Source organism: Cnephaeus nilssonii (genome assembly GCF_951640355.1).
Source record: "Cnephaeus nilssonii genome assembly, chromosome: 6".
In the NCBI taxonomy this organism is placed as follows: domain Eukaryota; kingdom Metazoa; phylum Chordata; class Mammalia; order Chiroptera; family Vespertilionidae; genus Cnephaeus; species Cnephaeus nilssonii.
Genome location: NC_137077.1, coordinates 67,300,094 through 67,318,358, shown reverse-complemented (window position 1 = coordinate 67,318,358; position 18,265 = coordinate 67,300,094). Strand labels below are relative to the sequence as shown.

At 33.6% G+C, this 18,265-nt stretch overlaps 1 protein-coding gene across 1 annotated transcript in view; it reads right to left on the bottom strand.

Moving 5' to 3' along the window:
• Positions 1-18,265, bottom strand: part of TRHDE (thyrotropin releasing hormone degrading enzyme) — a gene marked incomplete at its 5' end in the record, with an annotated part of 366,323 nt that overhangs the window by 82,260 nt on the left and 265,798 nt on the right. Inside the window, 3 exons of the mRNA XM_079775459.1 lie at positions 5,259-5,347; positions 11,455-11,642; positions 12,393-12,458. Coding sequence (XP_079631585.1) covers positions 5,259-5,347; positions 11,455-11,642; positions 12,393-12,458 — 343 coding nt within the window. The remainder of the gene's footprint in view (positions 1-5,258; positions 5,348-11,454; positions 11,643-12,392; positions 12,459-18,265) is intronic.

Here is an 18,265-nt window from a genome sequence, read left to right as displayed (position 1 = left end):
ATTGGAATGGGCTAATTAATCCTATGCATGTTAAACATTACCAATTTTCAAAAATTTATAGTAAAACAAAATAATTGTTAAACATAAACGTATACTGAACATAAAAATCTAGTCTTCAATGCCTTGAATATCACTTCAAATTCTTGCCATCTTTATAAATAGTATCTATTGGAACAGATAAAGAAATGAGGCTCAGACAGGTTAACTGAACCGTCCAAGAAAGCTGGGAGTGGTCCACTTCTGGTCTCTTGACTTTGGTGTCCTTGTTACTTCACTATACTCTATTGATACAAAACGATACAAAGCTTTTGTTGTAATCTGATATACATTTTTCACATTTCTATATTAATTCTAAAGGGAGGATAGCACTAAAACAAGAATTAGAACAGGAATAGAAAGTTGAATTCTAGTTCCAGTTTTCCTATATATAAATCTTTGGACTTCAGCCAATGGTTCTCTTTGGTTCACAGTTCCCTTACCTATAACATAAGGGCATTTACAGTCCCTACAGTTCTCTGATTAGAAGAAGGAGATATTTTTCTTAGTTTGAGATTTTACCCAGCTTAATCCATGGTGGTTAGGAAAATAAGTCTATCAGCTATTACTCTAAAATATTAATAACCTCCCAAGTTTCAGATACTTTCCCTATTTTTCAAAAATCAAACGCGTTTATCCACACAATTTCTGTGACTTTAGAATGTTATCCACTTTACAGATTTAAAAATAAAACAAATAATTAACAAAAATATGCATTTTTAAAAACTAAAATAATCTCATAATAATATTTTAATTAATTATGTCTGATTCACCAAAGAAAAATTAAGATATAAATATTGAGTATGATATTTTTAAATTCTTAACTTTAGGTTCTTAACTAAAACCTGAAGGTTATTGCCATTCATTAATATGTTTATGCATACCTTTGTTATAAAAAAAATCTTTGGAAAAATTATTTCCTAAAGATTTTGTAATATATTTTAAATATCTTGTCTAGCGTAGTTAATTATATGTCTAAAATGTTCCTCAAGTTAATGACAAGTAATGAATTTTAAAGAGATCTTTTCCAGTGACCTAATGAGGAACAGTGGTGATGAGAACCATAATAAAGAGTATAGGAGTCATATTTTAAGTGTTAGTAATTACAATTAAAAATGGTATTTAGAAGGTATCCAAAATGACACAAGACTTAAAGTAGGCACAAAGTAGTTGGACATTTATATTTTATATTTTTGTATTATATACTTTCTTTTGGAATAACAAGAGAAAGGAGTTTAGGCCTTCCTACTTAACATTGTCTGGTTGCAGAAAAATCACAAACAAAAAGTCAACCAGGTAACAATTGTGCAACAAACTCAGATATAATGACGCATACTGGTTCTCTCACTGGAATCTTAGGAGAATCAAATTAGGTAATGCTCTGTAGAAACAATAAAGAACCATATTGAGTAATTGACAGATCTGTAAAGCAAGATGCTAAAGTATTAAAATCTCTCTCTTTTTCTCTCTCTCATTGTGTGTGTGTATGTGTGTGTGTGTGTGTGTATGTGTGTGTGTGTGTGTGTGTGTGTGTGTGTGTGTGTGAGTGTGTGTGTGTGTATGTGTGTGTGTGTGTGTGTATGTGTGTGTTAGAGTAAATAAACTTAGAAAAGAAAACCAAGCTCCTACGGCACTTTGGGCAAGTTATTTCTCAAGCCTTAATTCTTAAATTTTTTAAATGGGCATAAAAGAATATTCAAGTTAAAGGTTTATGAGTTTCATCTGAACCAATGCTTAAGGAAAGCACTACAGCATCATGCTATTTTTAATTTATAGCCAGTCAGCATGCAAGCTACTACATTTTAGATATCTACATCCTCAGTATTGTCATAGTAAAATCAAAAGAGATAAATCCTTTACCTACTTTCAATTACTTAAAAATTGGTTTAAAAACTTTTTAGGCTAACTTGGAATTAATTAGATATTCATCCAGACAATATAAAAATTGAAATGTCAAGAGTTTATGATTATTTATATCAGTTATACTATATATTATTTACGATGACCTTGCTTTAGTATCTTGTGAAATTAAATCTAAATTACTGATAATAAAAATTATAAAAACATTAATTTTATTGTTATAATTAAAAAGTGATTTTTAATCTATTTTGATAGGAATTGACCAGAATATTTTCTTAATATTTTAATAGATAAACATCTTTCATTGACATTAGTTGACTATATGTGGTGGGGGGACATACAGGGTGGGGCAAAATTAGGTCTACAGTTGTTCATATGGAAAGTAATAAAATAATTAATTAATAATAATGCAAGAATAAACTGTTTCATGTACTCACAATTGTAAACTTACTTTTTCCCCACCCTGTATAAAAGAAGACAAGAATTTAAAAACTATTTTGCTAATCTTTTCCTAATGTCAGGGTTTTTTTCCCCCATGATCAATATGAAGACCTTCAAGACTGAAGTAAACACAGAATAAGACTGAACGGGGAAAACAGAAAGGCTGTCTTTCCTTTATCTCCTTCTTAGAAATGCCAAGATTTATATTTTATGAAGTTTCTAAGAAACATTTACTAGGTATGAGCATCCCCCCCCCAAATTCCTCAACATTTTAACTGAGACAATGATCTATCAGCCACACAACTCTGCTATGTTTAATGGAAAAGAACACATTACATTCTGCAGGTTGAACACTGCACAACTTTGGGGTTAGCAAGTGTGCCATTAATATCATAGTCTATGTCATCTATGTCAATTTCCTTTCCCAGAGTTATACACAGCTCAAACTATGTGGCTGTATATAACAACCATTGTATTAACATAGATGATATTGTAGACAAACATGGTTTCAAATATATTGTTATTCCAGATTAATACTGAAAGACTATAAATGAAAGCAACCTCTCAAATACAACAAACTGTGGCTATTGGTCAAAAAAAAGTTGTGACACTATTCTGGATACTTTGTACGGACTAAGAAGATACCATGGAAATAACCAGAGGGTTAAGCAAACAGACCTGGGAAAAGTCCCCAAAAAGAATCTGACTTGCTCTGAATCCCCGCATTGTCTAAAAGTAAAGTTTGGGACTGAGTCTGATGTTTGATCAATATCTTTGCACTCTTCTAATTTTCCCATTTTCATTCTGCCTCCCAACGAGAAATGTGTTACTTTATTTCTAAAAACTATTCTTTTTCATGTTCCTGGCAATCATATAAGCAGATGACTTTATTCTAATAGTTGGATCATTACAATAACAACTTACTGTTTTCATTCATCATTTCATGACAAATTATGTAGATAAATAAAAAAAATTACATGGAGGGAAAAGAGAAGTATATAGACAAATAGTACAGCAAATGTGAATTCAGAATCATCATATAAATACTAACTTTAAGAAATGAAAAGAATAGATTATAATAAACAATTCAAAATGAGAAACACCATTAAGTTTTACAGTAAGCATTTCAACACATCACATATTAATGTTTTATACACAATATACGTATATAAATGAAAGAACATATTTTCATAATATGTGATTATGTGTTAAGAGTACAATAACATGAAAATGTGAATAAAAACAACTAGAAATACAAGTGTTTATATTTCTAGTAAATATATTAGATTCTGCTGTAAGAACATTTTCTTGTATGTGTATATGTATTTTGAGCACTTATGTTTCCCTTATAAGACTGAGGTGAATAAATAATAGTCATGTTGTTATTTATTTCGTTATACCTCATTGTATTTAAATATATGTGGCTGTTTAAAATTATGCCTATGAAAGAGCAAAATAATATCAATAGGCAGAACATTTGACAGGAGTAAAAAAAGCAAAATGTTGACATACTTGGCCATCTAAATCTAAATTAAACATTACATAAAGGGCGATAATTGGCTTTTTCTTTAATTAATGGAAAACAAATAAAAGAGACCTGTTTCTCACTCTAACATAAAAGATTTAAATTGAATTCAAGAAGTAGCTTTCTGACAGTGCATTGAAATGGCTCACTATCTTGTTTGAAGATATTTAGAAACAATAGACTCTCATCTTTCTCTGCTCCCTGAGAGTTGACCCTACCTAGGGAACAGTTTAATGACCGATCAAGTTCCCTTTCTACTGGCCCTATAATTGCTGTATTTTATGGAGAATATTTCCTCACCCATTCTTTAAAGAGCTAGTCTTGTAAAGAGAAGATAGCAGGAAAATGGAATTTAAAATATGCCCTGTACTTTTAGTATTAGGTATACTGTCCTATTGGGAGTTCTGAATATAATCTATCTATGTATATAACAGAGGAATATGCAAATGACCCAGGATGCCATAATGTCATGACCGAACAGCAGGGACTTGAGGCTGCATAGCACCTGGCTGGGGTGAGGGACCTCAGGCCGCACCCCTCGTCCAGTGGGGCTTGACAGGGGACCTCAGGCTAAACCTCCCGCCCCGGCACAAGGCCAAGAGACCTCAGGCCGCGCCCCCCACCCCAGTGCCGGACCAGGAGACCTCAGGCTGCACCTCCCGCACCAGCGCCAGGCCAGGGTACCTCAGGCTGTGCCCTCTTCCTGGCGGGGCTTGATAAGGGACCTCAGGCTGTGCCCTCCGCCCGGCGGGGCTTGATAAGGGACCTCAGGCTGTGCCCCCCACCTGGAGGGGCTTGATGGGGGTGGGGCCGGCTGGGTCTGCATCTCACCCAATGGGGGTGGGGCTGGCCAGGTCTGGGTCTCCTGCATTTTTGAAGCTCCTGCGGGTGGTGGGCGGGGACTTAACTCTAGGTCCCATGGTGTGCCCCAGACTCTGACAGGAGGGAGATTTTCATATACATTTTACTAATTTTCTTTCATCTCTGACACTTCTATTATAGAGAAAGGGCAAGTAGCAATATTATTATTTCCTCTAATTAATTCCCTTTTAATGTGCATGAATTTCATGCACCAGGCCAGTAGTTATATTTATAATTATAAAGTGGTACAATTTGAAATAGCTAAAATTAGTACTATAAATACTTTTAAATTTTCTATTTATCATCAAAGACACAAATAAATTTAATAATTACATAGGCCAACTAAAATTAGACTGTGTAAAAATTACACTATATTATACTTAGTTTTGTAGATGTGATAATCATTTCCCTATATTCTACTCTAATCTGTTTTTATTCATATTTTTATAACAGCTAAAACCAGAGGTTAAGTTGTTCAGCTTAAGCCAAATAGTTCTAAAACCAAATAGTTTCCTGGGAAGAATATATGTTTTACCTGATTTGTTAGATACCCAAATAATTGCTTCTGGAGACATATGGCTTCTATTTCCTACCACAATAGTTAATGGAATCTGCCACAGGTAACTGCAAAATAAAAGAGAAGCTTTAAGAATAAAAACAGCTATAACAAATAACACATACTTGGCACCTTCTTTGTGATCTGCATTATTCTCTTTAAAAAACTACAAAAATTCCCCAGTTATAAAGTAAGGAGTGAGTTAAGAAGATGAATTCACTTTTTCAAAGCCACTAAGCAGACTTGGCCTCTAAGAGTTTTAATTTCAAATCAAAAGGGGGATTGCCAACAAAACAATTTATCTTAAAACACACACACACACACACACACACACACACACACACACACACACACACAACAGAGTTGCATTTTGCATTAGGAATAAAAGAATAGATAAAATCTATATATCTGAGCCACACACCATATATTGATTACAGTCTCAAAATAACACCTTTCTACTTTTTCTATATTAGACTAATAGACATTTCAGTGGTTTATTCATTTACATTTCAACAGTCTCATTTATTTGTTTAGCTATTCTAAAAGATACTACTGTGTTACCATATTTTTACAGAAAGTTTAAAATATCACACCTAAAGCACAGAAACTGAAAAGCAAAACTAACCATAACCCTCTAAAATCCTGACCAATAGAAAGAACACTATGTGACACATTAATGCGGTGTTTTCTGAAATGAAATTTCCAAATTGATGTGTAAAATCATCCACCAACAGACAGAGATAAATCATGAGTCTCAGATACAAAAGAGAAGCACTTTCTAGAATTTGAATTTTTATAGGATAAAAATTGAGGCTTATACTTATACATGAAGTAATATTAAATTAATCTCAGAAGAGTAGCCAAAGACATGCTAGATGGTTTTTCAATCAGTTCAATTACTACATATTGTTTCTTTCTCTAAAATATAACCATATCATTCTGACCTATTGTTGCACCATTAGGAACAGGGGTAATAATACCTAGTGTGGAAAAATATTATTTATTTTATCTTTTATTCTATTAAATGTATTTTGGAGACATTGGTTAATAAAATAATATAGGTTTCAAGGGTACAATTCTATGATACATTATAGGTATAATTGCATTGTGTGCCCACAATCCAAAGTCAAATCTTCTTCTGTCACCACATATTTGACCCCTTTACCCTTTATTGCCCGCACTCCCTTCCCTCTGGTAACCACCATACTGTGGTGGTTTTTGTTTGTTTCAGTGAGTTTTTGTTTGTTTTTCTTGTTTGTTCATTTGCTTGTCTCAGATTTATACTCCACATATGAGAGAAATCACATGGTTCTTGACTTTTCTGTCTGACTTATTTCCCCCTTTTTTTATTTTTAAAATGTAAAAAGAGATACTGCGTGAGCTCTATAAGTGTGAGAGTGAATGGAGAACTGAGAATTTTTCAGGGACATGTCTGGGGTTATATAACTAAAAACATAATGAACATGTGGGTTTATCTTGGGGGCGGGGGTGAGAGGGCAGGGCATCTCCTTAAAACCTGTCATGTGGAATTTGATTATTTTATCTTTTCATGTTTGCCATTCACAATGAATAGAACTCAGTAGTAGAAAAAAATTCCAAATGGAAGATTGAATGAAGTTCATAATTTTATACCAACTGCTACCTCCAACATGGAAAGTCCAAATAGTATGTTAAAGATTCTAAATTTTAAAATTGCATGCTATACTTAATCAGAGAAACATTTTTTAAATTGGTTAAGAAATAAACAATCTACAGTAGCCAAACATGTCTTGATATTTTTAAGTAGAAGTGAATAAACACAAATTATGTAAGCTTTTTAACAAAAAATTCCAAGCTCCCAACATAATGTTAAGAATATGCCACATGCCCTATCTGGTTTGGCTTAGTGGACAGAGCTTCGGCCTGCAGATTGAAGGGCCCCAGTTTGATTCCAGTCAAGAGTACATGCCTGGGTGTGGGGCAAGATCCCCAAGGTGGGGCGTGCAGGAGGCAGTCAATCAATGATCTCCATCTCTCATGAATGATGTTTCTATCTCTCTCTCTCCCTCTCCTTTTTCTCTGAAATCAATAAAAAAAAGAATATGCCACAAATATTTAATGATGGATTTACAATGAAGAAAACACAGAGAGTTGATATGTTTATTTAACAGCCATTCCCTTTTTGATTACTTGGAATAATTAGTTAAGAAACAACAATGTCTGACTGTGGATCTGATGGTAAATTTAAACTATGCATGCATTTTCATACCTGAGATCTTGCAAAAGCCTGAATATGAAAAGCACTCCATAAATTGCTGTGGAATTAGGTTGACATAAAATAAAAGGGGCCAAATAAGTCTACTATAGATAAGACAGAGATTAACTTTATGCACTTGACTTTTTAGTTCATATTTTTCACATTCAGTTGGGTCAACTAAATTGTGAACTCAAGTGTCAGTTAAAGGGCAAGAAATATATAAGGAAAAAAGAGAGAAATAGATAAAATCAAGTTCTTAAAAATTCTCAAGGATCAATGTATCTTTCTTATATCATGTTCATAATATATTTGTGAAACATTATTTGCCCCTATTATAAACAAACTTATAACTTACATGTATTTAAGCTATATTCTTTTAAATAACAAAACTAGAAATTATTATAAAAATTGGTATATTTGAACCTTGGCTTGTGTAGCTCAGTTGGTTGGAGCATCATACCATGCACTGGAAGGTTGTAGGTTTGATTCCCAATCAGGGCACATGCCTAGGTTGTGGGCTTGATCCCCAGTCAGGGTGCATGGGGAGGCAATCAATCAATGTTTCTTTTTCACCTCAATGTTTTCTCTCTCTCTCTCTCTCTCTCTCTCTCTCTCTCTCTCTCTCTCTCTCTCTCTCTCTCCCTCCTTTTCCCTCTCTTTAAAAAGTAAATCAATAAAAACATTTTTTTAAATATTGGTATATTTGAGCTTTAGCAAAAATCTCTAAAGTATAGGAAAAAGAAATTCGTATTAATACTTTCATGTTGCTACAGTAAATTCCACATACATATAGGAAACTTTCTAAGTGGTAGACAGACATTGTATTGCATAACTGTTCAGATGCAAGAAAGTTAACTATAAGGTATTGGGATACAAGTGTGTGTACACACACACACATACACACAACCAAAATCTATACTTTGTCACAAAGACAAAATAAAATTTACAAATTATTAAGCATATATGAAATTTCTATTCATTTCTGAATTGCTGTGCTATCAAATACCATATGTTATTTTTCATAACTTTCCAAACAACAAGTATTTAGTTTTTTACAACTTTCATGGTAAATTATGTTATTTTATGATTACAACTCAAAAATCTGGAAGACACGGAACAGTGTTGAGTGAAGAGCTCTGTGTGGTATGCTGTAAAGAAATCTAAGACAATGCAAAATTGGTTGGCTAACCACAAGCTGTATGCCTGAAACCAACACAAAATAATATTGAAAATAAACGTTCATAGAAAAATAAAATAATGAGACTTAATCTCAAAAAATAAAAGAAATCTAAGACTGCAGTGGTTTATGTATAAAAAGAGACAAGAAAAAAGTACTTGTGAAGTTACAGATGTTTAAGTTTAACTTAAATTTTAGTCATCTCATTTTATGGAGGAAAAAAACATTAAAAAATACTAGAAAAAAAATATTTCAAAAGACTTCCAAGATATTTTTTTTTCTTTAATAGTCCCTGGGACTCTCTCTCTTCATCAGTAATTCACATATTTTATAATAAAGCAATGATTATTTGGATGATTAGGTTAAGGTAGAAAAGAATATGTACATATTTAGCTTGAGTGAGAAATCTTTTTAAAATTGGTGACAGAAGAAGATTTGACTTTGGGTGGTGGGCACATGGTGCAATATACAGACCTTGTAACATAGAAACCCACACCTGAAACCTATATATTTATGTTCAACAGTGCCACGCCAATCAATTTAATAAACAAGTATTAAAATAGTAAAGAATGGTACTGATATTAGTGAAGTGGTAGTGGATATGCCAAAAAACTATACAAAAGTCATACAAATTCACAACTTAACAAATACCAAAATTCCAGCAAATGTTTTACTCACTTTTACATATCAACTAACTTTGTGCAATCATTACTTATGTAAAGATCTTTCTGTGCTGTACGATAGCTACTCCATATAAAATTATAATTACTATATACATGAAAACTGTCCTAGGCATGTTGCAGTGATATTCTAGTGTCTTCGTAAAATTCAAGATACAGAGTTGATTGTACTGTCTCAGAAAATATCCACAAATCACAGGATTTAAGTCAGAGAGAGACACTATGTGTTATTACATCAACTTTTTGCATTGAATAGTGAAGATCTAGAAAGGCTACCTAGAAAGGACAGATAACATTGGTATTAAAGTTTCAACCATGATGTTATAGTGAATTAAATTATCTATAACATAAAATTGAATACTAAATTTTTAACTGCAAGCCCTATTATTTCAAAATAGAAAATAATTTTTTAGATTAATAGGATGCCATGCATTACTTTACTATAAATATTTTATATGCCAACTTCTTAGGGTTCACCATCATCTGTATGACTTTATAACTCAAGCACAAGCGGAGCTCTATAGATGTCCCACATAGTTCTATAGCCTGGGAGAAACTTTTCCCTTAAAGAGTCAGACTCATGGCTGATACATCTGATGCATGTTTTATAGGTTGACAGAGTATTTTTGTTCAAAATGTGTCCTGTCATCTGTGTGTCCTTTATGTTTTTCTGCACCAGTGAAGCTTGTATCAGACTGAGCTTTCTCAAAGGCATAGCTGAGTCTCTCTAACTTTGTCACAGTCAAGTAGTTTTTATGCACTTCTGGCAGGCTCAGGCTTAATGCCTAAGCAGGTTTACCCAGGAGCCAGATGGGGGATGATCAGAACCAGTGCATGTGTGCCATGAGGAATCCAGGCTGGATGAAGAACTGACAGAGTCAGACCCTGACAGTGTGACAGGTAATACATATTCCACAGGTCTAGATGGACTACAAGGCCATTTGTTGGAGGCCAATATACATATTAGGTAGGAGATTTAAGACAATGTTTTTCTAGATGGGATTCCAAATTTAGTCACCAGAAGAAGCATTGATAAATTTCTCAATCACTTCTGCTGTAGCTCATCTTGGAGCTAGGCGACTTGAGAATGATTTCTGATCTTCTTAGTGATAACCAAGGAGACTTAATCCATGCTTCATGTCTCCTAGATTCGAGTGGGTGATAAAGCCAGACTCTTAATATTCCAAAGTAATAGAAGACAGCATGACCAACCTCATCCAGACACATCATTTTATTTATTAATTTTAACCTCCATCCCTCCCTGTCCCTCCAACCTCTTTTCAGGGCACCTAATAAAAATGAAATTGAGTGTAAAGGTCTACCATCTTTCCTGGGCTCACCCTTAATAAGACTCAAAACACTGAGAACACATGAAGAAAAGAAACACTTGGTGCTAAATCATCAGTAATTAAAGGAGAATTTCAAAAGAAAGTTTAAGTATCAAGAATCAAATTTCAAAGGGGGGATAATGTCAACACTAAAATAATTTTTAATAAAAAATTTATGTATGTTGTCTTTTTAGTGGTTTGAAACACTAAAATGAGGGGAAAGAACATATTTTTATACTAAGTTGCATTGATACTTAGACCATTTAGAAGTGAATCAAGTTTGAGTTTCTTTGGATCAGACATTATTTAGTCTAGTGGGTTTTGTTTTGTTTTGTTTTTTTCTTATTTATTTTAATTAGTCTTTCTGGATTGTTAGTTTCTGTTTTCATCTATTTTATTAATCACAGTTTGCTCACTTCCATTTAATGCACTTCAATGCATTTTTCTTGAATTCAATTCAAAACATTTCCAGGGAAAAGTAAATAATCACACATTTTTAAAAATCATTATGATAATTTAAATGTTATCTTCCTAAACAAAATAATGTTGGTGAGCTATCATCTTGATGCTTAAAATATCTGGAAAAGGGAGTAAAATTAGAAGCAAAATGAAAATACCATATGTAAATAAAGAAATCAAAATATATTTTGCTTATAACATTTCAGAATACTGTTATCAATGCTTTTTAAAATATGAAAAATGCAAAGTGAAACTTAATAATAAAGAAATTTTTCATGGAAAAGAAGTATTGTACCTGTTATTTTGAAGTGCAAGTGCTTTATTTTTAGCACTGATGTCATAAATAAAATGTTGTTGGGTAATTATTATCCAATTTTCTGCTGTGGTATTTCCCAAGATGGTGATAACAGGATAACCCATCTGGAGTGTCCACTGGTCCATTACTTCTTGTATATTTACATATTTCCCATTCCTTTTTAAAGCCTTTATAACCAAATTGGTATAAATTAGTTTTATAAACATGAATTATCATTATCATTCAACCATTTTCATTTTTACCTTTATGGTTTACCTAAATATGAAAACAATTAAAAATCAGTGAAGCTAGTATAATGTCAGTAAAATTAATCTTCTTGCCTTTACTTACCTTCATGCATATATATACATATATATATACTATATATGTGTATATATGTATAAACATATATATATATATATATATATATATATATATATATATATACCACATGTATGGTATATATATGTATATATATGTATAAATATATGTTTTACTTAATGAAAGATAAAACATTTTATTGGTAAAGGAAGTACTTGCATGATTATTAAGTATCTCCAGTATGTCCAGTGTCAAATTTAAACATTTGTTATTCATTCACATATAAAAAATAATTTCTTTACAATGACAATATTTCTCTCTAACACCATATGAAAATTATATTTCAGAAGTATTGACATGTTTGAAAGTAGACAAGATATCTTTTACTATCATTTATAGTTTAAGTAATTTTAAATACTATTCTCTGTAAAATATATATATATATATATATATATATATATATATATATATACACAAAACATATCAAAATTAAACAAAAAAGCAATAAGAGCAGAAGAGAAGTATAAAAACAAAAAACAAACTATCAGTGTCTGTTTTATAAACTCAATTCAAGTATTCAAGAAGAGGTATTGATATCCGAACTTCCTATACGTTACCTCTGAAAGTGTATTCCAGAGATCATTTCTGGCTGCATTGCCATACTTATGAATGGTTAAATAATCCTACAAAGAATGCAAAAATGTAATTACAATTCAAAGGCTAAGCAATTTTCAGTAAACACATTCATTTCTCTATTCAATTAATCATTTCCATTTGTTGTAATTGCATTAACAAGAAAGACATGCAGAAAGATGGAGAATTTTATTTTTAAATATTCCAGAAAATATTTAACTACAGTGTATTTCTTAATTAAGTCATTAAACAATATTTTAGAAATTATTAATCTCTTAAAATTATTTTCATAGGCCTAATCTCTCTATGGATTTCCAGGTTCAAAGATCTTCCTCTAATTTAGCAAGTCAACTTTGGGCAATTTTGAAGAAACTATTCCTGCAGTGAAATATATTAGGTAAAACTTTCCCATAAGGCTTTCATGTTCAAGTGCTAAAAAAATGTGTTTGTTTTATGGAATGAAAAATAAAAAAGGAGCCCGTCCAGTGTAGCTCAGTGGTTGAGCGTCCACCTATGAACCAGGAGGTCATGTTTCAATGAGTCAATTCCCTGTCAGGGCACATGCCAGGGTTGTGGGCTCGATTCCCAGTAGGGGGCGTGCAGGAGGCAGCCAATCCATGATTCTCTCTCATCATTGATGTTTCTATCTCTCTCTTCTTCCCCCTTCTTGTCTGAAATCAATAAAAATATATTTAAAATAAAATAAAATAGAACCTGATTGATACATGCAGATGTGAAGAGGAATTGCTTTGTGAAAAGAGTGATGATTATCTTCACAACCTGCCAAGTTCCCTAGCCTTTCTGCAAACAGCAGGCTGCCTAATACAAAATGATGCATACTTATATCCATTAGTCTGAAACACATACTAACATTTAACAAGAAGAAGTCAATTCTACATTTATTTACTATTCTGGGGCTTGGATTTCCCATTTCCCATTTTCTATCATTTGAAGTTAAACCTACACACTTTCCATCTGATTCATGTCTGCTCTCTTCTGTGAAGCATGGTTTATGTCACTGTGAATGCACTATTTAGTTTTGGCTCCTTGGCATTATGTTTTTTTTCTGAATCCAAAGTAGGAAACAGTGTTTTATTTTATAAAACAGAGAGTCCCTTCCTTCATTTGAAATTCCATCATCTCTACTATGTGTAGGTGGTAAACAAAATCCTAATTTACATCACAGTACTGAAATTAAAAAAAAAAATGCTGACTCCTTACAGTACTTTATTTAGAGTGGAATACTTTGGGGATAATTAAAGTTGAGAAAGCAAATTTTCTGAAATACAAATTATAACACCTGTGACAGATTCAGCTTTGTTGGAAACTCACAGCCCAGCAAACGGCCACTCCCACCTAATCAGACTCCTAGCAATGCAATGCCCAACACTAGCTTCCAACCACAAATACATCATCTTCTTCAGACACTGTGAATAACTTTGTTGAAAAAATACATCTCTGAATACCCAATCTGAATCTCAATATTGACTTTGAACGTGCCATAGGAGGCATTTTCAATTTGAATCCAGGGCCTGGATTAAAATAAATCATTTCACACTTAATTGACAGAATTATCTTTTATGTTTTTTTGCAGCACTTACATGAATACACTTGAGAACATTGGGAATTATGAAACATAAATTTGAATTTTATTTTAGTGATGCTATAATAAAAAGTATTAAAATTAGAACTATGATTGGTTTCAGGTTATGAATAGTGCTACTAGGATAAACCAAAATAGGGAACAATGGAATACTACACAGACCTTGAGAGGTCCAATACATAGCTACACGATTCTCTTCATATACAGATCCTAAAAACCCTACTGTTCATGATATGAGTTGACCTTGACCCAATATTGATCATCAAGTGGATCTCTTAGTTCCCTTGTCAATCCAGAATGAAGTATAAATTTACATTGCAAGCTGAAATGGCAACTCTCTGGGCTCAGGAAACAACTCCCACTTGTCCACCTCAATATTCAGGGCAGCAGCATGTCTTCTTGGACTCCCAGCAATCCCAGTGTTCAGGTGTTATTGGAATTCTACTTATGTCAACTATTTTTTTTTCTCCCAAGAAAAGCCCCAAATGTTTTCATTAGTTAGTTTAGCCTGCCTCTTGCTAAAATAACTAATGACAAAGAGTCATATTTTAAGTTAAGGAAATTTTGCTTTGTCTATGTAGAATTACAAAATAACTTAAAGAATCGTGATCATGGCCTTTTGACAATCAATCATTTATGTATTTATTCATTACACAGAATGTATGGCTCATTTTGCATGTGCCAGGGAGCTTTCTGGGTGCCAGGGAAATAGTGGTAGAGAAGAGGTTGTGGAGAACAACTGCAAATGCTGGGATGTGATTTGAGGAGGAAGGTTTTTGTGACCGAAACTTCGAAGTCTTGGTACAATAACCAGTTGACAAGTTGAAGTCAAACATTTGGTATATGATTAAGTAAGATTTCAAGTTCCTTTCAAATCTACAATGACTATGGAAGTGGCTGGAGTTAGGAATCTAAAGTGGAAATTTGTTTACTAGTATATTATATGTATGAAAGTCAATCAACAGGAGAGTGACATTTTGATATAAAATAGAAGAATGTTTTAATATTAACTGTAAAAAATTGTGGGTTTGCTACACAAAATATTTAACAAACAACAGAATTGTTGAAAAGAATAAAACAAAGATGACCCCTAAGATATACTTAAGGGGCATAAACAATGATATCAACTGATTAAAAGTGAAAAGCATGTTAAACAACAGTATATTCTCATACATAAATGGCAGGCTACAGCAATGCTGAGCCATATTTACACCTGACAAGGGGCAGAGGAAAGACGGAATTTCTTCCTGGGAATATCTTTTTAAGAATTAAGAAAACTTCCCCTCGAATGCTGCATCGAACTCCCCATGTTTCCCGTGTTTCAGAAAGGCATCATGTGCTCTAACAGAAATCTGTTCATGAAGTTTTAGGAAAACCTGTGTTGGGCCAACAGAAGGCAGGAGACACAGTCCTGTGAAGTATGTGGTTGTATAATAAAGAGTGAGAACCTGAACAAAATCAGAAAGAAGAGGAGACTAGCTTATGGGTAAACCACATACACTTTTCTCCAAGGAGATGCAAGTCTGGGCCTCAGTGATGCCTGGAAGTAGGGTCCGTTCTACTTGTAAGACTAGTCTGGGAAATGCCTGGTATAGTCGGGCACTGATTTCTCTATGTGACAAGAAGGTTGAAACAGGGGTATGAAATATTGTTTCTTTCTGTTTAGAATAAAAGCACCTCAAAAATTTTGTAGCGGGTGTATTTCACTCTGTTGGCTTTCCAGCATTTAAACACCACTTTTATATGAGGCAATAACTCACCATGACTCTTGGAAGAAAGTGAGGGTTCTGCCTCCCACTTGAAATGAAAGGACCAGAATCCTATATAATAAAAGCCTAAGATGCAAATTGACCAAACAGAGGTGGGGGCTGGCGAGCAGGCGGCACCAGACCAGCCAAGGTGGGTGCCCTGGGTTGCCTCCCGAAAAGGGAGGCCAGACTGTGGCTTAGGTCCACTCCCCAGACATCCCCCAAGGACTCCTGGTCTGTGAGAGGGCACAGGCCAGGCTGAGGGACATCCCCCACCCTGAATGCACAAATTTTCGTACACAGGGCCTCTAGTTCTAAATATTTTCTCTCCACTCTCCCTGGCTAAAGCATTGACATGTCCCCTAGCCTCAGAGAAGTCAACATTCCCATTGGGACTATGAACCCTATAGGATCCAAGAAATAGGAATAGTTGAAAGATTGTTCCCAATGACACTGACAGTGAAGTTCCAAGGGTAGCCAGCCATGCTAATGGTACAAGTGAACCAACCAGTCTGTGATACAAGCTTGGCTAAATTTCTTAATCCCTGAGTATCCCTTAGCTCTTATTATCTGTTTTCTAAGCCTGATCCTCCAGTCTTCCCAATGATTCTAAGAGCTACCCGACATCCTGCCAATAAATTTATTTTTGCTTAATTTAACCAGTTGTTTCTGTTGCTTGCACCACCCAAAATCCAACTTATACAACACTAATGATTGATATACACAAAATAAAGACATTTTAAATTTTATTGTTAACCCCAGAAAGAAAAATAGGATTTCTCACAACTTATACAAAATGAAAAACAAAGAACACCTAGTTCTATTTAGTAAATCTACTATACTTTCAATGTATTATGAACAGTAAGTATTGGAAATAGAAGCAGATACTTAAATTTAAAAAGAGAGGCAGATAAGGAGGTTGGAGAAAAAAGGATGAGAGCTCCACAGACTGAGTGCATGTGAGTAACAACGAAAACAAAATCATGTTAAACTTTTGTCTTAAAGCTCGTAGAGCGGTTTTTAAACTGAGAATCATAAGCTCTCAAATTAAATGTGTGTGTGTATAATATCACAGTAAATGACCTCACAGGAATTCGTGGACAACAACAAAAGCAGATTAAAAGTTGCCATATTACATCAATGTCACACAAGGATTGGATAAAACCCATTTGCAGCCCGGCCCATGCACTTCAGAGCAGGTTTCCATATTCCCTGACCTTGAGAAACAGAAGCAAGGAGTCTAAAACAATGACAGATAAACAGCTAAACACAATAAAGCTAAACAAAGATCAATATATTATTTTGCTTAATACCTGAAGACTATTTGGAGATTATGAGATTAAGTAAAAATGCAAAAATGCAACACAAAATATTAAAAAAGCTTATGCAAAATAGAACATTTAAATTTTCATTGTATTAGATAAGAAGTAAGTACAAAGAGATATAAATAATTATTTTATATTTATTATTAAATTATAACACATTTCCAAGGAAGAAACCCAGTAAAATAAGAATAATTGACAAGTTTTTTGAGGTATGGACATTATACACAATAAAAAAGAGGTGAAATTTATAAAAGAAAGTTATTTGAATGGATAAAACAAAAATAGTTGAAAAGTCAGTTATATAATTGTTTGTATGCCATTTTGATTTCCAGTTTTAAATGTATATTTAACCTAATTTGACTTTTAGAAGTTGCTTACTTAGATATAGCCATAGTCAGATATTTCTCTAGGAACAAAAAGTCATTTTACATGTTTTAAAAATCCATTTATCCACCTAATGAGTGCAAATTTTATAAAATCAGCAGATTTTCTTAAGGCGCTGCTAAATACACCAGGTAATAAAAAAAAAAAAGTAAAGTCAAAGATTAAACCTGTTAGCACGTGAAAGATTTTTTGTTTTTCTTAAGTTAAAGGCAATGGCATATTCTCACATCGGTTTTGTTATTTTGTGGGGGTTTTTTTCCACATAACTCTTCTTTAGTAATTACAGATCTTGCCATCAATGCTGCAACACGCAGGAGCATGACCAGAGGTGAGATATTGCCACTGTTGAATTTGTACTGTCTTCCAGAACAACCTGACAGGGTCCTATACCTGTCAGTGAAATACTGTGCATGTAGGTCTATAGGAGTGTTCTGGGGCACTGAAATATCCCCACCTCTCACTTCTGCTGCTAGCTCAAAATATTCCTGAGACATAAAGTGACTCTATTGGTGAAACTGAAGTTCATGAATTGCTTTTTCCAAATGCCCTGGTAAAGGGGCTTTGACCACAACAAGCTCCTTACAATAAATAGGTAAATTATATCCTAGCTGGTAAAAATACACTGCCTCTTGTAAATCAAGATGCCCGCTGACTGCAGAGCATGTACAAGGAGTTCCCCACTCCCACTCCTTCTTTCTTCAGCCCCGGTGCTGAGGACTAGTTGAGAAGAACATGCAACTCAGTTGAGAAAGAAGTGGTATGTATATTCAGAAAAGCTAAAGGATTCAGGCTGACCC